At 47.1% G+C, this 18640-nt stretch overlaps 9 protein-coding genes and 1 non-coding gene across 12 annotated transcripts in view; 7 read left to right on the top strand and 3 right to left on the bottom strand.

Moving 5' to 3' along the window:
- The window catches only part of LOC131260675 (alkaline phosphatase 4), a 328385-nt gene that overhangs the window by 25848 nt on the left and 283897 nt on the right, over window positions 1–18640 (top strand). The gene's annotated exons all lie outside the window — the stretch shown is intronic.
- On the bottom strand, window positions 791–2313 carry LOC131260687 (small ribosomal subunit protein eS7). The gene is made up of 4 exons (XM_058262481.1): window positions 2212–2313; window positions 1714–1881; window positions 1304–1636; window positions 791–1034 (listed from the first exon to the last, which is right to left on the bottom strand). Exons 2-4 carry the CDS (start codon window positions 1879–1881, stop codon window positions 957–959), a joined length of 579 nt encoding a protein of 192 aa, XP_058118464.1. The 5' UTR covers window positions 2212–2313; the 3' UTR covers window positions 791–956.
- LOC131269742 (small ribosomal subunit protein uS10) lies at window positions 2409–4048 on the top strand. Its single transcript, XM_058272253.1, has 4 exons — window positions 2409–2414; window positions 2896–3048; window positions 3300–3389; window positions 3654–4048. The coding sequence occupies exons 1-4, from the start codon at window positions 2409–2411 to the stop codon at window positions 3768–3770; spliced, it is 366 nt and encodes a 121-aa protein (XP_058128236.1). The 3' UTR covers window positions 3771–4048.
- On the top strand, window positions 4526–6255 carry LOC131260676 (uncharacterized). The gene has a single exon (XM_058262470.1). It carries the CDS (start codon window positions 4526–4528, stop codon window positions 6233–6235), a length of 1710 nt encoding a protein of 569 aa, XP_058118453.1. The 3' UTR covers window positions 6236–6255.
- On the top strand, window positions 6902–7042 carry LOC131261569 (U4 spliceosomal RNA). Its single transcript, XR_009178187.1, has one exon. It is a non-coding gene; the product is annotated as a U4 spliceosomal RNA (small nuclear RNA).
- On the top strand, window positions 7612–8504 carry LOC131260688 (large ribosomal subunit protein uL30m). Its single transcript, XM_058262482.1, has 3 exons — window positions 7612–7797; window positions 7877–8006; window positions 8075–8504. Exons 1-3 carry the CDS (start codon window positions 7658–7660, stop codon window positions 8369–8371), a joined length of 567 nt encoding a protein of 188 aa, XP_058118465.1. The 5' UTR covers window positions 7612–7657; the 3' UTR covers window positions 8372–8504.
- LOC131260690 (guanine nucleotide-binding protein subunit gamma-1) lies at window positions 9109–10203 on the bottom strand. Its single transcript, XM_058262484.1, has 2 exons — window positions 10029–10203; window positions 9109–9969 (listed from the first exon to the last, which is right to left on the bottom strand). Exon 2 carries the CDS (start codon window positions 9947–9949, stop codon window positions 9737–9739), a length of 213 nt encoding a protein of 70 aa, XP_058118467.1. The 5' UTR covers window positions 9950–9969; window positions 10029–10203; the 3' UTR covers window positions 9109–9736.
- LOC131260677 (T-complex protein 1 subunit theta) lies at window positions 10488–12786 on the top strand. Its single transcript, XM_058262471.1, has 2 exons — window positions 10488–10630; window positions 10767–12786. The coding sequence occupies exons 1-2, from the start codon at window positions 10571–10573 to the stop codon at window positions 12345–12347; spliced, it is 1641 nt and encodes a 546-aa protein (XP_058118454.1). The 5' UTR covers window positions 10488–10570; the 3' UTR covers window positions 12348–12786.
- On the bottom strand, window positions 13097–16720 carry LOC131260672 (tetratricopeptide repeat protein 7B). 3 transcript variants are annotated; one of them, XM_058262464.1, is made up of 6 exons: window positions 16428–16720; window positions 16069–16353; window positions 14508–16000; window positions 14187–14410; window positions 13925–14121; window positions 13097–13856 (listed from the first exon to the last, which is right to left on the bottom strand). In XM_058262464.1, the coding sequence occupies exons 1-6, from the start codon at window positions 16547–16549 to the stop codon at window positions 13724–13726; spliced, it is 2454 nt and encodes an 817-aa protein (XP_058118447.1). In that variant the 5' UTR covers window positions 16550–16720; the 3' UTR covers window positions 13097–13723. The 3 variants fall into 3 exon arrangements, with proteins under 3 accessions (XP_058118447.1, XP_058118446.1, XP_058118445.1); XM_058262463.1 differs by having other exon boundaries at window positions 14187–14425; XM_058262462.1 differs by having other exon boundaries at window positions 14187–14425; window positions 16069–16348; window positions 16426–16720.
- Window positions 17095–18430, top strand: LOC131260681 (aminoacyl tRNA synthase complex-interacting multifunctional protein 1). The gene is made up of 2 exons (XM_058262474.1): window positions 17095–17305; window positions 17393–18430. The coding sequence occupies exons 1-2, from the start codon at window positions 17171–17173 to the stop codon at window positions 18236–18238; spliced, it is 981 nt and encodes a 326-aa protein (XP_058118457.1). The 5' UTR covers window positions 17095–17170; the 3' UTR covers window positions 18239–18430.

Here is an 18640-nt window from a genome sequence, read left to right on the forward strand (position 1 = left end):
ATACACCAAACTCCACACAATGACAGGTCGGTGATACGGGTAAGCTCATTCACCAACGGACCCCCAGCCACTCCAATGTCATTCGTTTTCGATGGTTGTTTGACAATCCAGTGCTTTTTCCATGCCACCATTGGTGACCAGTGTGATAAGGCCATTTACCAACTCGTTCATTCTTTTGGGTTTCGAATCCCATATAGTGATTCCCAAACTGGGATTCGAATCATAACTTGGGATTCAAAACACAACTTGGGATTCGAATTACAACTTGGGATTCGAATCTCTATGCCGACTAGTGACGCTTTTACCCACTCGTTCATTCTTTTGGGATTCGAATCCCAGTTAAGGTTTCAAATCACCTCGAAGGTTAATAAATCATTTTACACGTTTTAAATCCCAAAAGAGTGACTTAAAGATTCGAATCATCGTTATGATTATTCACTCTGATTCAAATCTCTAAAAAGAGTTGTTATACTCATCACTAGTTGACACTTGGCATGGATGGTAGTTAATGGTGCCGCAGGTTGCCCAAGTTTCGTATTTTTCACGTGTTGCGTTAAATATTTATTCAAATATTTAATTTACAAACGCTAAGGGTTTAGATTATAATGTTTATGATGTAGGGAGAAGGTTAACCAACATGTATACCTATTTTGTTACATGTTTGAACGAGTCTACCGTTTGACTTAGCTTTGAAATGCTTTGCCTACTCCAACTTTATACAAACGGTAGAACTGATGCTTTCCACTCAAATTCGAGTCATCAACATTCTTTAAAATTCGACAATTTCAAGTTTTAAGTTTTCCTATCCATACGATCTTTATTTATGGATATTTTGTAACGGCCTCTTTACATCCAACACCATCTTTTCCACACAGTGAAGCATCCCAAAATGTGCAATCTTCAATCCGTCGCGGGCTTCTGCTGTCTCGCGGCCAGTCTTGTTGGGCCTCTAAGATTTACAGGTAGTTTTCTGGGAATTCGAAGGTCACGTCGCGGCCAGTCAGCTTCTTGTACACCGACGTGAAGGTATCAACCTGAGGAAAATGAAGAAAATGAATTGATTAAGCGATCAAAATAAATGCCGTCGATCGAAGCAAACGGGAGAACAGGAAGATTATTGTGAAGGAAGAACAACTGTAACCACTCAGCATCCAACACGTTGGTTACTCCGCAGTGATTTAGACGAAACGTAGCAGATAAAATAGCTTTTAGCCTTCGGAATGTAGTACAATGCTCCTCACAAATGTTTCACAAGTTCACTAGATATTCGCCACAGATGCACACTGCTCGTTACACCACTTACTTTGTGTTCGATGGTGGTTTGCTGATTCTTGTCCAGGTGCACCTTGATCAGCTGGGAACCATCAAGCTTGACGCGGACACGCTTGCCAACGACTTCCGCCGGGAACACCAAATCCTCCAGCACGGCATCGTACACAGCGGTGAGGGTACGGGAGCGTGGTCGCTTCTGCTTGTTGGGATCGCGGCGTCCGCGCATTGGCTTGGGCAGAATACGGCGCTCGCCAATGAACACTACGTGCTTGCCGGAGAACTTCTTCTCAAGCTCGCGCACCAGGCGGGTCTGGACCTTCTGGAAGGCCTTCTGTTTCGGGACTGGAACGTAGATGACGATCGCCTAAAAATGATAACAAAATATTCCGGCATAAGGAAGGTGAGCTTTAACACTCCGATGAATTGTTTGATACGACGTACCTTCTTGTTGTTGAATTCGATCTCACGAGCGCGGGTGATGTGCAGATCACGAAGCTGGGGCTTCAGATCGGAGTTCATCTCCAGCTCCAGGATAGCCTGGCCAATCTGGGCCTCGAACGCATCGGGCTCAGCGCCCCCGGCCTTTACCACCTTTGAACCGAAAACCATCTAAAATTATGAGACGAAGAGGAGAACCATACAGTATATGACTATCACAACATGTCCTTCCGAATCAATTAGATCCAGTTCTTTGGCCGCAATCCGTGCAAAGGACCGGTACCGCCAGGGTGGCATGTCATCAACATCCACAAATCTGACAACATCAACCACTACCGGGGGTTCGATCTGAGACGGGTCAGCGGGATGTTATTCGGTGAACTTTTTCCAATTAAAACCCCCACAATCTATATCAATTCGATCATAACTGCACGCGGGGACTTTTCAACCATCGGTTGGGCGGCATTTCACCAGATTCCTTCAATTTTAAGCACCACTTACATCGATTTTAATTTGTGTTCACAACGAAATGTGTTCACTAGCACATCAAGATGCCCGGAAAAAGAGCGAGAAAAGAGAGTTTTTGACATTTCTTGGCAGCGCCGGAAACTGCTAGCTAGCGTTGCGTTTTTGGTGCCGCTGTCAAAATCGATTTGACCGATAGGACAGGGTTGCATTGCACCCCAATAAAAATTATTATGGAGGTTTTATTTCAAAGAAATCAATGTTCAAACATTGACCAACACTTTATAATTTTCACCATTATTTTATCTGAACATCGTCAGGGGTAAAACATGAAAACTTTTCAAAATTGTACCATCCGAAAAACGCAAACTCGGTTGCTTGAAGTTTGCGTTTCTAGCCAATTGACAACCCATTTACCCGGTGACGTGCAATGAAACACCAAACTCGTCCATTTCGTCAAAAGTCGTTCTAAAGGGAAGTTCGGACTGGTTCAGCGCTGGTCAAACGTGTGTTGATTATCTCGACCAGGAAAAACTCACTGAATAAACAAAATGGTAAGTTTTAGCTTAAGGCAATTACGTTAAATATAAATTTCCACGTGCTTTACTCATCCCACCGTTTCTGAAAACATCAGTCGTTTTGTTAGGTTAGGATGATCGTGTCTTGACTGCCCACATGGTAATAGATTTATTGATATTCAATTGTGTTCTCTCTTTGTAGGCCGCCACGGGAAAGGACATCGAGAAGCCCGTCGCTGAAAGCGCGACCGTGCATCGCATCCGTATCACCCTGACCTCGCGCAACGTTCGCAGCCTGGAGAAGGTGTGTGCCGATCTGATTGCCGGAGCCAAGAAGCAGAAGCTGCGTGTCAAGGTAAGCATTAAGCACAATGGGACTTCATCGCCGATCAGCATTTACCTGGAGGGATCAGGGTGACCAAATATGTCCTTTTCCTTAGTTATGTGAATGCTAAAGAAACTCCTTCATGTTCGAGTGATTGTGCCCTTCCTGAATATTAGTGGGTTGGACACGTCGAAAAGAATTGTACATCCTCCCCATCAACAATGAATACAAACTTGTGCATTAATGCTTATGACTAATCACATTTTCTCTTCGTTTTACAGGGTCCAGTGCGTATGCCGACCAAGATCCTCCGTATCACCACCCGTAAGACGCCTTGCGGTGAGGGTTCGAAGACTTGGGATCGTTTCCAGGTGTGTATTTGTAGAAGTACTATACGAATTACGGCAACAGTTTCTAAGCAATGTGCACTCTGAATGCTTCGCATTCAACTGGGTTCATGTTTGAAAAGGCGGCCTAGAAAATCCGACTCCTGTCATAGTGCTTGATTAATGGTCTGTAATTTTTCAAGTCTCTGCGGTTTCGTACATTTTCCTTTCCAATCGATCCGTCGGTCACATTTTCCTGATATTGAGATAAAACTAATTTGGAAACTCCTTTCATTTTTTATTTTACAGATGCGCATCCACAAGCGTATCATCGATCTGCACTCGCCATCGGAAATCGTCAAGCAAATCACTTCGATCAACATCGAACCCGGTGTAGAGGTTGAGGTGACCATTGCTGACCCTTAAACGACCCAGCAGACAACTGAGGGCAAATCGTATGTTGGTTGTGATGGATTGTGGAAAAAATCTTTTCCGACATCATCGCGACAGCTTACGATTATCTCTGTCCGCCGTTTTCATGCATTACTTTGCATGTACTAGGCACAAGGCCTTCGAACGTGGGGTGCTAGGTTGATACATTTCTTCTGGACTGTAGCAGAGCTTGATCCCTCTGACATGCCCCGAAGATGTTAATCAACTGTATCCCGCTTCGTGAAACAATAAAAAAAACTGTAAAAAGTACATGAATTTTGTTAAAACCCTTAAAGAAAGAAACATTGTCGAATGTGAAATCTAATTTTATCACTAAAATACCACGAAATAATCATATTCTTTCACTGCTATTTCATAACAATTCAAATTCCACTAACACGTGTTCGAGACGTTAACGGCATGACGAGAATATTTTCATTGCTCTACTTTTGGACTTGCCGGAAATCACAATATTAACCCACCCTTCAACGTAATTGAAAATACATTCTCTCAAACTCAACTCTTTCTCTTGCGAAACGATACAATACTGTAACTTGCCACCGTTATCGGCTGCCCATGGAAACCATTCCAGACTGGAGGTTTCCAAAGAAGCGTCCTTGTTGGATCAATAAACTGCAAAAGTGTAGCGTTACGCGGTCGAAGGGATCGTCCGGTGTTGTTATTATTGTAACCCTCTGCAGGATTGAAAGTGCAAGTGGCTCTCGTTTGTTTTTCGCACACGCGAGGCGATGTGGAAGTTGAAGAATAAATTAAAAAGAAAGTTCCGGTCCTCGAAGATCGACTGTAATAGTAATCGGGTCGATTTCGATACGTTTTCGTTCGATTCCGAGAGTGCAGCACAACCGGAATCGGAACAATCCGATACATCGGCGGCGATAAATGGCGGTTACCATGGGCGCGCCCCCGTGGCCCCGCGGATGGAAGCCACCGGAAGCGGTAGCAGCGAGAATTCTTCCACGCTTAACTACAACTGTTGCTATAATTACAACTTTCACATCAGCTACAACGTACACCATCGATTGCAACATCATTTGGCACATCATCATCACCATCAGCATTCGCATCATAATGGACATTCAAATCACCATTTTCTGCCCGAAGATACAGACGGTACTCCTTACGAAAGCACGAGCTGCCTGACGGGTGCCGGATCGGAGAGTTCTGCGGAACCGACACGTCCCAAACGACACGCCGGTGGCCAACGAAAGGTTCGACCAATGTCCACCGACAGATCCATGCGCCACAGTGCTGGATCCAGTGCTTCGTCGACGAAAGTTTCCTCCGAACCTGGCGTCGGGACAAAGACGTTCTCCAGTGGGGGTAAAAGTGCCACCCGTTGCCTTTCAACAAGCGATCTTTCATCCTACAAAGGATCTCGTGATCGACAACGAAGAACTGGCACAGGTGATGGTGTCGTTAGACCACGTTCGGCATCCCAGAGGCGCCCTGCACGTGCTACCGGGAGCGAGGGCGGTGATGGAGCCCCTTCCGGGGATTATCTCACCCTCTGTAGAAAACTTCACGCCGTGTCGCTTCAACCGGAAGCGGCTCCAACCGACCTAACGGACCACGATCGTCGCATTTTGAACTGCATGGTGTTGAAGCGAATCAAAGAACTCGAGCAGCTGGAGGAAGCGGTCCTAGCGCAGCAGTGCTGGGAGCAGGAAAAAGTCTTCCGGAAGTCGCTGCTGGATCAGCAGGAGCGCAACTATCGGAAGGCGATCCGACAGAAGCGCACGATCGAGATGATCGAGGTGCGCAACCGGAAGCAACGGCTCGCCCGGCTCGAGCAGCAGCAAATCGAGAAAATTCAGAACGAGATCAGCGAAAAGGACCTCCGGTCGGCCAGCCTGCTGAAAAACATCGAGATCAAGAAGGGTATCCGCGAGTGCGAGAGGAGAAGCCGCGAGTTGAAGCGCCTCGAGGACGCCACGGTGAACCACGAGGAAAAGGTGCTGGATCGGGACATCTGGCGGCAGTCGTTGGTTGAAACGCTCGAGGAGCGAGCCAACCGGGCGGAAGGACTACGCCGCAGGGTCATGGATGTGTACCGGCGGCGACTCAAGATCGACAATCAGCTCGAGCAGAAGATGCACGCGCATAATCTGCAGCAAACGCTCGAGCAGGAGCGCTACAAACTATCCCTGCTGAAGGAACGAATTACGGTGCGTGAAAGCCGGTTCCAGAAGTTTAAGGACAGCAAAAAGAGAATCTTTGACCAGTTGAAGAATCGCGCCAAAACGACTGCCGCCCTGCGGGATATGGTGAAGCATTCGATCGGTCCGGGCAGCACTGCGCCGGGAAGTGCTTCCGGTACTGGGAGGCCCAGTTCGGTCGTGCAACGGTGCGGGTCTTCCGCACGATCAGTGGCCACTATCGGGGGCTCGATCGGTGGCATGCAGTCTCACCGGTTGCTCGATGTTGTTCAAATTAATTGAAACGGATGCAGCATCGAGTGTGAGAGCAGGACATTTTATACATAGTAATTAAGAAAACCGAAACCACGATGTACCCTTTGGTGTGCTTTCAATAAAACACTACACAATTCATTAATTGATATATTATTCCATTCATTTATGTATTAGTTTTAATATTATTAACAAATTGGACAAATACTCGGATGGCTTTTAAAAGAGCGTAGATAATTTAAAATTTATTTTCAATAATCGTTCATCATGGGACGTTAACTCAAGTGAACCTTACATCTGCACATATTCTCAAGCAAAAAAGAGGTAACTGACCGCTGGCAGATTCATTACCCCTTTTGGTCAACGGTTCTAGAAGGGATTAGATTCGTCCTTGAAGCATCCGTTACCGAGGGGGGAAATGCACACTGCACTTTTGTGCATCGCACCGGATGCAGAAAATTGCAACTTACAAAAGGGAGGGATAAAACCGGTTTGATCCGTCGATATACGATTGTGTCGTTGCAAAAATCGGGGGAAAACTTTGCCAATGCACATCCTTTGCTAATGTCCTTCCCATCGTACCCCCGTATACCTGTGGCCAAGGGACTGGTGGTTCTCGTTTGGCTGTAGGTTATGCATCGCTAAAACAGCAGGACGAGCTCTGGCCACTACCTTCGGGCCGGACCGAGTTGGGTTAGCTTTGCGCAGTGGCGATATCGTAACCAATGAGGTACAACCGAGGTGCGATTATTGCTAGTTGAAAACTAATACCAATACCCCGCCTAGAGGACGTGCAATACCGTCCGCTACGGCAATTTTTGAAAACCCCGAAAGGGGTAACTAATAACACATCAAACAAATACTCCACTAAAGATAATCAAATTAAAAGTCCCGATAGTATGGTGATGAATTATCTATCGTCAAGGACTTCCGACGTCGTAGCTCCTGATCTTTATCTAATGTTCTAACCGCCGGGCCTGTGTATGATCTCTTGAACGGTCCTAGACAGTTCGCAGATGAATACATAAAGTAAAGGATAAATTAGCTGTTTTTCTAGTTCGATTATCTGCTGCTTTAATATAGACCCGGATTCATGTCCTAAAACGAAATGGTGAGAGTTTATTTGTACCTTCCTCAATTGGAATAGCTACCTGGATCTGGAGATACAGGTAGATTCTTCCGCGAAAACTTTTTTCCGCAAATCTACCATCGATTCATCGGCTCGGCATGGGCTACTCAACAATCTAAAATATCTTTAATTTCCCTAGTTTTGGATCAACGTGTTTTGTGTTTGCAATTTTGTAACAGAAAATTTTCCAAGTATTTTAAACAACTGTCAGCAGTCCGTCAGTTTTGTTTGACAGAACGACAGCGGATTCGATTGCCACCTCTCTGCTAGACACACAAACGTGTAGTTATGTAAAATAAACGCAAATAACATAAGCCGGTAAAATGTTTAAAGTTTTCCAATCATCAGCCTCGCTTGGGCAGCATCTAAAAGGTTTGATAACTGTACGACACTATGGCAAACCGAACAAGAAATTCCTGTACAAAGATGGCATTCTGAAGGACCAAATTTATTACTATCCAAGGTAACATGCCTCTGTTGTTTACCTCCGTACAGCAGAGGAAAATGTACAATATCTGGTCTTTTCATGCGCTTATTTTTAGGGACAACAACCGAGAAATACCACCGTTGGAAGGTGAACCATCCAAACTATTTCGTGTCACAAGATTGAAGCCCATCAAAGGACTACCATTCTGGGAGAAGCGGATACTGCGAGGATTGGGATTGTTTGAGGTACGCGGTAGTCGATGAACACACCTTCGGATCGTCCGTATTAGCTGGATTTCTTTTCCAATTCACAGCACAATGCCGTGGCGGTGGTGAAAAATATTCCCGAAAATAATGCTCGCCTATGGAAGGTGAAGCACCTGGTGGAAATACAGCCCATCACGTTCAAGTACGGCGAACCGACGGAGGCCGACGTTGAGCGGACGTTTCTGAAGGAAGATGGGGAATGTGTAGTCGTTCGAAAGCTAGAAGCGGTTGAAATTACCAATACGAAACTCGAGGCGGCCGAAGAGATCCGTAATGCCAAGAAGCGTATGGACGGAGAGACGTTACGGAAGGATTCTAGGTTAAAGTGGCTCAATGCGTGGTAATCGAAAATTTGTTCGATATGTGTAAGGGGAGAAGGAGGGTAGTTTAAAACATAAGAGAATATAAAGGTAAATCTCTAAACAAAATTAATGAAATCAGTTTCGGAAACAGAAAGAAAGACGGCACAGTTAACACCAGTTAGTTACACGATACATTTAAATAGTTCCACTGTGTATTAGTTGCACATAATCATTTCAAGTAGTTTCGTCCGCTTGTCGTCACAATAGGGAAGGAACGACCGTATAAGGCCCTGGTAAAAGTGGCCATACCTGCGATCTGGTACGTTTCAAAACGTTTTCGTAAAATGATTCTTTTTCCCCCAGCAGGACTATTCAGTTTCGGCGAATGGTTGTTCTCACGGGTTTTAGTAAATAGTAACATTGATATAAGATTTGAGTTCCCTTGCATTTTTTCCTAATATACTTGTACAACACCGACGACAGTCTGTAGCTAGTTAGTTAATCTAATTGGCTACACTTTGAACGAGAGCAATAGGTTTCTTATTTGTCCTGTTGATTGCGGTTAGTGTAAAGTTTTCCTCCTAAATATTTGGCTTCAATTTTGTCCGGGGCATCTGCTGAAATGGTGTATATTCGTATATGGAACCGCTTAAGGTCCCGCTTCGGTGTGAGATTCTCGTCAAGCAAAAAAAGAGGACAACGTACCTCGCCCGCCACCGTACTGTACGTTTTGGCATCGAGAAAAGAAAGTGCAGCAAATTTTACCATCGTTTTGGTCGTTTTGCGTCAATACAAACTCTACAGCTATGAGGAGATGGAGTAAATTGCATATCAAAATGCTCTCGTCTTACTTTAAGCCTGTTTTATGGTTTTTAAATTCATGTTTTTCCTCGTGAAAAGCTTGTCCTATAAGCAGACACCAATGTGGTTTTACTTTTTATGGTGGGTGTGATTCATATTGTTGTAGTTTTTTTCTGGTATTGCATTTTTTCCTTAATGATTCGTCAAATAATGAGTTATAATTCGATTGCTAAACAGATAAACAATAGAATGGAGTAAAAATTATACGGTACGTTTGATTGACATAAAACAACAAACTGTTGCTTCTTGAAAAGGATTTCCAAATATTCTAATGGCCTACGAGATGCGTGAATTAGGTGGATGCATATGTGGTACTTCTATTGCCCTTGGATGTAGGGCATATTCCAATTCCATAGACACTTAACACAATATAATTCATCTCCGGTACGAATGCACTCCCCCTGCACCACCCGAATGAATGACGTCATCGCAGCGATGCGTATGCGTTCCTTCCTTGCGCCATCGAGAAGGAACCGATTTTCCGGCGGCACTTGCTTCGGCGAGGAACACGATGAGCAGACGGAAATTGGAAGCGGGTTACGGCGCTTACAGGATGCTGCAGGAACTCTTCTCGCGGAACGGGTTCACCTTCTGGCTGGAGAAGCCCACCAGCAGGCAGTCCTCCGCTTCGTGCTCCGTCACGTACTTGACGATGTCCGCGACGGCTTGCGACACCGTGATGCGCTGGATAGCAGCTTCCCGTCGGAGCTGCTCGGTGATTGCTCGTTGCTGCTGCAGGTTCGAGGCCATTATATCCATCACGGCTGTCTCGGATAGCCCTATGGTGATTGTTTTACCGTAGTATTAGCGGGACACAAGCGAATGTACAGATTGTTACGGTCGATTTGGCGACGGGCACGGCGACGGCGTTACTCTTCTCACTGCAGGACACGAATTACTTGAGGGCTTGGTGTTTACGAAGGCTGGTAATTCCTCGGCGGTAGGAAATTCGACACTTTTCTGCACCTTTCGCGTCGTGAGAGATACCAGAAAGTTTTAATTGAATGATCGTTTTGTTCCGAGTAGTGAAAAATTTTCATTTGACAGCTTGATTTGACAGATGGGCAAAAAGGGCGATCAATTATCGTTTTTGGTATGGGAAGATAAATTATTAATAAAATATATTAACAAATGCTCATTATTCATATTATCCTTCAGGGAATATCTTTTCCATGTTTTGATATTATGAAAAAGGGAAAAAATTATAATTAACGGGCTATTCTAGAAATTCTACCCAAGATTGTATGAACCTTTGAAACGAACTAAACTGACAGTTAAACGATAACCTCTAGGAAAGCACGAGTTTGAGGTTAGCCATTGTGCGGATTGTAAGTTTTCGGTCGAGCTAAAACCTTCGCGAAGAAAAATCTGTGCACAAAAATGGCCCTACACGTACCCAAAGCACCTGGTTTTGCGTCGATGCTGAAGGATGGAGCTCGGGTAAGTGGAAAACATTTGCCCACGGTGAAAAACAAGCCGTTCGAGTACCGGCTGGTGGAAAAATTGACATTTCCCAGCGAGATGATTCACGTGAGGAGTACCAGTTTTGTGACCTACGCATGTTTCGCCTTTGCAGACATATTCCGGCCTGGAGGAAGCGGTGTACCGCAACATTGGAGCGTGTAAGGAGTTCGCGACCTCGGTCCGCTCGGCTTACGGTCCGAATGGCATGAACAAGATGATCATCAATCACATCGAGAAACAGTTCGTCACCTCGGATGCCGGCACGATTATGCGCGAGCTGGATGTAGAACATCCGGCGGCCAAGTTGATGATCGAGGCGAGCCAGATGCAGGAGGCGGAGGCCGGCGATGGAACCAACTTTGTTGTGGTGTTTTGCGGAGCCCTGCTGGAGGTGGCCGAGGAACTGCTCCGACTGGGGGTCACCAGCAGTGACATCACCGAGGGCTACGAGAAGGCACTGACGAAGACGCTCGAAATTCTGCCCACTTTAACCTGCCACGAAATCAAGGACTACCGTAGCCTGCTGCCAGTGCGAAATGCAATCCGAGCAACCGTGATGTCGAAGCAGCTGGGCAACGAGGATTTCCTGGCTGATCTGATCGCGAAGGCGTGTATTTCGATCATGCCCGAGAAGACGACGTTCAACGTGGACAATATTCGCGTGTGCAAGATCCTCGGCAGTGGTCTGCAGATGTCGGAGGTTGTGCCCGGCATGGTGTTCAAGCGGTTCGTCGAGGGTGAGGTCACATCGGCCACAAAGGCAAAGATTGCCCTGTACTCGTGCCCGGTCGATATCATTCAGACGGAGACGAAGGGCACAGTGCTGATCAAGTCGGCGGATGAGCTGAAGAACTTCAGCCAGGGTGAGGAGAACCTGCTCGAGGCGCAGATCAAAGCAATTGTCGATACCGGCGCAACGGTGATCGTGTCGGGAGGAAAGTTCGGCGACATGGCCCTCCACTACATGAACAAGTACGGTCTTATGGCAGTCCGGTTGAACTCGAAGTTTGACCTGCGCCGTTTGAGCAAGGCCGTGAATGGAACCGTCTTGCCTCGTCTTACGCCGCCAAGCACGGAAGAGCTCGGTTACTGCGATAACGTGTACGTGCACGAGTTGGGCGATACGTCGGTGACGATCTTCAAATCGGATGGCACGGAAAGCCGCATCGCGACGGTCGTTATCCGTGGCTCGACCGATAACTACATGGATGACATCGAGCGCGTGATCGACGACGGTGTCAATACGTTCAAGGGATTGACCCGCGACGGACGCTTCCTGCCTGGTGCCGGAGCGGTCGAGATCGAGTTGGCACAACAGTTAGCCGAGTACGCCGACACTTTGCCCGGATTGGAGCAGTACGCCGTACGCAAATTCGCCACCGCGCTCGAGTTCTTCCCGAAGGCGCTGGCCGACAACAGCGGTGTTAACGCGACGGAGGTCGTGCACCAACTCTACCTGGCGCACAAAGAAGGCAAGAAGACGCAAGGTTTCGACCTCGAATCCGAGCAGCCAGCCACGGTCGACGTGACGACGAAGAACATTTTCGATCTGTTCACCACTAAATACTGGGGACTGAAGTACGCTGTCGGTGCCGCCTGCACGATCCTCAAAGTTGACGAGATCATCATGGCCAAGCGTGCCGGTGGACCGAAACCTCGCGGCGCCGGTCCGGGCAGTGACGACGAGTCTTAGGTCTAAGTCGGCTTTCTTCATTCAAATGTTCTCATCGTCCTTCGTTTTTCTACCGCATTTCGCTTACCTTTACCTACATCGCTAACACCACAAGAACACATTTGATTAATAAGTACGTAACGCGCACCTTTAAACACCACAATTCTCTTATCGTCTGTGAACGTTCATGTTTAGTTTTGTCGGCACGACAATAAGTTGTCCCCTGAAAGCACTCCTTACTAATTACCCTTGATTGTACGGATTGCTCTAGGATCGGCTCGAAAGTATTAACAGAGCCCTTGGCCCTTTCGCTGCTCGCTGTACGTACGTGCGATTTAACACTCTTTCGTCGTATCACCAAAAGATGTTTGTACAGTGAACAAGAGGGAATTAAATAAACTTAATCATTGCCTTCTCTCCGGAAGGGGAAGCTAACAATAAACATGAAAGGTGTACTTTTTGTTTCATTTTCACCGTAAATGTTATCCACGCGTAGTCGTCTTTACTGGGGAAAACATATATCCTGTTATCGGTGTCCCGCGAATAGAACAAAAGTAGAAAGGAACCGCACAAGTTTAATTTAACCATATCCGATTTATTGATTAGATTTCATATCTTTTTGGTTTCCGCTTCCGTCCCGATAATAGCTAATTGTCTAAATTCTGTTCCCGAATTGTCTCTAATATTGAACGAGCGCTTACGGCCGCTGTAAACGCCACCGACTGGGCACCTTCTGACTAACGAACATACATAAAATACACGTTTTAGAACCACGGAAATGGGAATCGTTTTTCCCAACAGCGGTATATTATATCCTTAACCACACAATACACAAGGTGGCCATGTTAATGTTATTGATTTTTTTTAGGGTTTACCGGTAACGTTACGATCACAGAGGGATGATAAAAAAAGCGAGCAGGGGATGATGATGGGTTGAAACAAGTGCATTCGGTAAACAAATAAATATAACAACTATAGGCGACGTGCGCACGAAGGGTCAGTGTTGTGTCCGCAGGCATTAAAAACAAGTATCAGAAAACGAAATGCATACCAAACCTGTCCATTCGAACTTAAAAATATAAAAAAATAAGTGTAATCAAATATCCCTTCACTGACGGGGTAATACTTCCTTTCGCCTTTCCCTCCAAGCCACCTTCACCAACAACAAAATACTTCAAACTGGACGAAGGTGTAGAAACGGTGTGTTCGAGAGAGGGATGTAGAGTTTCTGTTCTTGGCAGATAATCTGAATCCTAAAATTAGTCAACGAACGATGAGAACGATTTTATCGATTGTTACTAGTGACCACCGGAATAACGCGGTTTCATTTTCTCCCCCTCCCCCTAGGAAGTGGTCGTTTGTGGGAGATTAAAACGGACGAATAAGGGTTTCCACATTTAATCGAACACGAGCCCGAGAGCGTTAAACGGTAGCACGGGACAGAATGGTTCCAGTTGGAGTGCCGTCGCCATGCAGTCCGCCGATGCCGTATAATCGCCAATGCTCTCCATAACGCGTCCGAGGAGGAACCTAGGGAGGTGAAAAGAAGAATTGTTACCAATTTGTGTTTAAAAAGGCACAGGGTTATTACGGCTCACCATATTTTGGGACAGTTTGGATCAATCTTGGCGGCATCCTTGAGCGTCTTCTCCGCCAGCCGGGGTTCGCCGAGCGTAAGATGAGCCTCGCCGAGCGCACGAAGGGCATCGGTGTGGTACGGGTTCGCCGAAACCGCGTTCAGGAAGCACTGTTTAGCTTCAGGCCATTGCGATTGATAGATGTGTATTTGGCCACGCTGTAACGTTGAAGTTTGTGAATGATACCGGATCCTTTTTGGAAGTGCAAGAAATTGAACCTTACCATATACATAACCTGATGCGATACGGGATTGATCAGGCTTGCCTCCTGGATGCAATTGATTGCCTCGTTTGGCTGCTCGATCGCGATGTAAACGTCGGCCAGCAGCAACCATATCTTGAACTGAATCATCCATGCTTTCTGGGGTCCGGGCCGGGGACTAAACGAGCTGAGCGAGCTAGCCGCTTCGCTGAGCGCGTGTTCAATGCGGGATGCCGCCAGCGATGCTGCATGAATCGAGTCTGGAGTGAAAAGATAGACAATCCAATGTAGTTCTTCCTTTGTTTGACCTCAGACTTAAACCAATGGAGTACTGATACTTACTCGAATCTTTATCGGACATCTGCGACGATTGCATCTGAATGACGCTGCGCGTATCGGAATGCTTTTCGTGGTCGTGCTCATTGGCAGCGTTCGCAAGCTGCACCTCATAAACTTCCCTCCAAATGGCAAACATCTGCTGAACCGTCTCGAGCGCCGTCTCGACGTCCCGTAGGTACAGCTCGAGGTGCGCCTTCACGTGCAGCAGATTCAGATTGTCAGGAAATTCTTCAACCGCATCCTGCACAACACCGAGCGCTTCCTTCGGGCGTCGGTTGGCCGTGAGGAGGAGGGAAAACAGGAGCAAACTGGAGGAATGTTCGGCACGCAACGAAAGAGCCGTTGTGATGTGCACCAGCGCCTCCGTTATGTTGTAGTTTAGCGCGTGCTGGCAGGCCAGATAGTACTCGACGAGATGATCGTTCGGATCCTGCTGGACGGCACGTTCGAGCGCTTCGAAGGCGAGCCGGTTGTAGCGATCCTTTTCCGACACAAGGTTCGACGATACGGCCATCTGCTGGAGCCCTATGCCTACGTACAGTTGAGCCCGCGAGCGACGTCCGAGTGCGGGGTTTTTCGATTCTTTCCGAAGCGCCTCCTCCGCGAAGGCGAGTCCTTCCTTCACCTGATCAAGGTGCTCGTAGCAGATGCGGGCTGCCATGAGGCAGGAAACGCTACTGTCTGTTGGTTCGAGTTTCGCGTGTTCCTTGAGCGCACACACAGCATGCTTGTAGCGACCCAGCGCCATCAGACAGGTTGCGTACTGCTTCCATACGTGTGCCTCGCCAAAGGCAAACTTGAGCGCTTTCTCAAGTGAATCGTGTAGTAGCGCAATCTGATTCCAGCGAACGGTGGCAAGCGTTAGAAGATCGTAGATGGCCGCAGCGTTACCCAGCGAATGGACCCGTGCATCGCGGAATTCAGGGCTCTGTGACAAAACGGCGTCACGAACGGCGAGTGCCTCAGCGATCAGCAACAGCAGGATCGTTTCCTCGTGCTGGTTCTTCGGGATGAATTGCTGACGTCCGGAATATTTGCGCGGTTCCCAGAGGCGCTTGTTACCACCGGACGCACTCCGTGTCGGCGTGTTATTGGCCGGTGATGTGTATATCGTACCGGAAACACCCCGTAACAGTACCTCCGCCAATTGACGGGCCAGCGTGAGCCGTAGCGTTTGTGTCGCTTTCGTTTCGACCGCACTCAGCATGACGCGGTAGCGGTCGATTGCGTTCTGCAACTTGCCCGCCTTGATCAACACGATCGGAGCACGCTGGAGTCCCGTTTCCAGGATGGCACCCATGCGACGGACCTCGTTCTGGTTGCTAGTATCCTGCCCCTGCAGATACAGGATGCCGAGATCGGCCGCTCGTTCAAAGCAGGTTATCATTTCCGTTTCCTGCTCAGCCTGTTTAAACTTGGACGGTGCTTTGGAACCTTTCTTCTCCAGGCACATGCCCTTGATGGCGTACGATTCCGCTAGTATTCGTATACTTCGTCTGCAAATCGAAAACAAACAGCGTGAGAAAATTATATCCATAATGTTTTACCATAAGAAAATACCCACGCGGAAAGATGCTTCTCCGAGAGGGTGTTCAATTCCGCCGAGACAAAGTTCTGCAGTGATTCATCGTACTGGCCGCAGGCAAAGTACAACTTCGCCAACAGCAGATGCGCGTCCAGTGCAAAGCCCGCCTTCTTTCCATGCTCTCCGGTGACGGAATTCAGGTAGCGCTTTGCCTCGGACAGACCCAGCTTGGCCTTGGAATAGTTATCCTCGATCGGTGGGTGCTCCTCGAGGTAGCTCTCAAGCTTACCCTCCCCAGTGAGAAAGTTGGCCAGGCATTCTGTGCGAAAAAGAAGGGAACAAACAAATTGCTTGAGTCCGCATATACAACGGTGACTCACTCCAATTGAACAGCACCTTGCGGATAGCCCGTTTTCAGTTCCTCCGCCAGCTCTATCACCCGTTTCCATCGTCCTTCACTGCGGCACTGCTCGATGGTGGTTTCAAGCTTGGTTCCTTGATTGCGACCTCGTCCAGTCATGGTATCGTTCACCTTCCACGGCACACTCTAGAATTAACTGCTTCGAACGACACAACGAACAACACTGCAAATCTTTTTTAGGCCTTTCCTTCCCACCCGGGAAATCGTTGTGCACTCCCAAGGGATTGCGTTGGTACAGGATTACCAAACAGGCCAAATTTTCGCTGTCGTGTTTTGTTTTTTCACAACCACCCACAACTCGACGAGGACATCGTTGACAAAAGTCTTATCACAGAATTGTACATGATTTTCTGCACACAACTTTGACAGCTCTCGCCATTGCTGAAGATGCGTTTCAACAACAGCTTTTTTGAACCAACTAAAAGGGATTCAAAAAAGGAATGTTTGAACTCCAGGTGAAAGTTTTGTACAAGAATAATTTTAGAAGAATAAAATTAGCTGTTTGTTAAATAATTTTTACACTAAAATCACATAAAAATGTTATCTCGAATGTTGTGCTGTCAACCGTTGATGTAAACAATTCAAATCGGTCTATTTTGACAACAAAGACAGTTTCCACGTTGTTATTTCCCTTCGTGGATGAGGTGTTTTGGTTTCGCAATTTTGGGGAAATCTTGCGGCAAATCTACCGGCATCACTTGTCCTTCTTGGATTTGGTAAATGTTCAGTGTCACCTTTGGCGCACTAGTGAAACGTATATTCTCCGTGCCACGGATAGTGAAAATGAGCGACATAGAACGCATTTTGGCCAACAATAAGGCGGCGGAGGAGCTACTCGCCGCGCTGAAGCAGGAGGTATGCACAAAGTAGAATTTATATTTTTATATGCATGCTGAAGGTTGATTGACCTGACTATTTTTTTCTTTCAATGTCCAATTTTAGCTGAAAACAATCCGCAACGAACAAGTGCAGCAAAAAATTGTACAATTGCAGGCGGAAAATGAAACACTGCGCAAACAGGTCGACTCGTGCCTGAAGAAGCTGGTTTCGCTTGAGGTAGCTCACGGAAAGGTACAAATTCCTGTGCCAACACCGGACGAAGTCCGTGCCGGAGGTCCCGCGACGGTAAAGATTGAACCCGTTGCCCCGCAACCAGTGGCACCGGTCGCTAAGACAGAGTCAGCCCAGCCAGCGAAGGCTCAACAAAACGAAAACAAACCACCGAAGGAGAAGAAGCCGAAAAAAGAAAAGCCAGCGGGAGAGGCGAAACCGGCCGCACCGTCCGAGGAACCTCCGATCGACGTGGGTCGGTTGGATATGCGTATCGGGCGCATTGTGGAGGTTTCGCGCCATCCGGATGCGGACAGTTTGTATGTGGAGAAGGTTGACTGCGGTGAGCCGAATCCTAGAACCGTCATCTCCGGGCTGGTGAAGTTCGTTCCGATCGAACAGATGCAGAACCGATTGGTGGTGGCACTGTGTAACCTGAAGCCCGCCAAAATGCGCGGCATCCTTTCGGAAGCGATGCTCATGTGTGCCTCGACGCCGGATAAGGTGGAAATACTGGCACCACCGGAAGGTTCCGTTCCGGGAGATCTTGTGCACGTCGAGGGATACCCGCGCGTACCGGATGCCGTTATGAATCCGAAGAAGAAAATTTTCGAAACCGTTGCTCCAGACCTGAAAACGAACGGAGAACTGGTGGCGTGCTACAAGGATGGAACCTTTGTCGTGCCCGGAAAGGGAGTGGTTAAGGCACAGACGCTGAAAAACGTGCAGGTCAAGTGATCATCGTCTGTTCCGCTCAACATGTTGGTCAATACTCTGCTATTGTTTTGCATTAACAAATAAATAATTTTGACCGTTTCTTATGAAGAAGAATAGCAGGGCTTAGGATTCTTACATTTTCTCAAGATAACAGTCGGATTAACAAAAAATAAAACACCCATAAAACACTTTTTTTTCTTTTTTACTAAACGTATGAGTAAAACAATGTATTTTATTATTTGTTAGATTCAGTAGACTGCGCGCGCTCGATTTGCGGTCGTCGTGTTCCTTGCGCTTCCTTTATCGGATAATGCCCGGTGCCGGTGTCATGTTTATGCATATAACCGTGTCCTAGTATTTCTTCAGCTCTGTAACTTGTGTTCTAATGTCTCAGGCATTGGATTCTGTTGGATTGGAGATTTT

Source organism: Anopheles coustani, chromosome 3 (assembly GCF_943734705.1).
Source record: "Anopheles coustani chromosome 3, idAnoCousDA_361_x.2, whole genome shotgun sequence".
NCBI lineage: Eukaryota > Metazoa > Arthropoda > Insecta > Diptera > Culicidae > Anopheles > Anopheles coustani.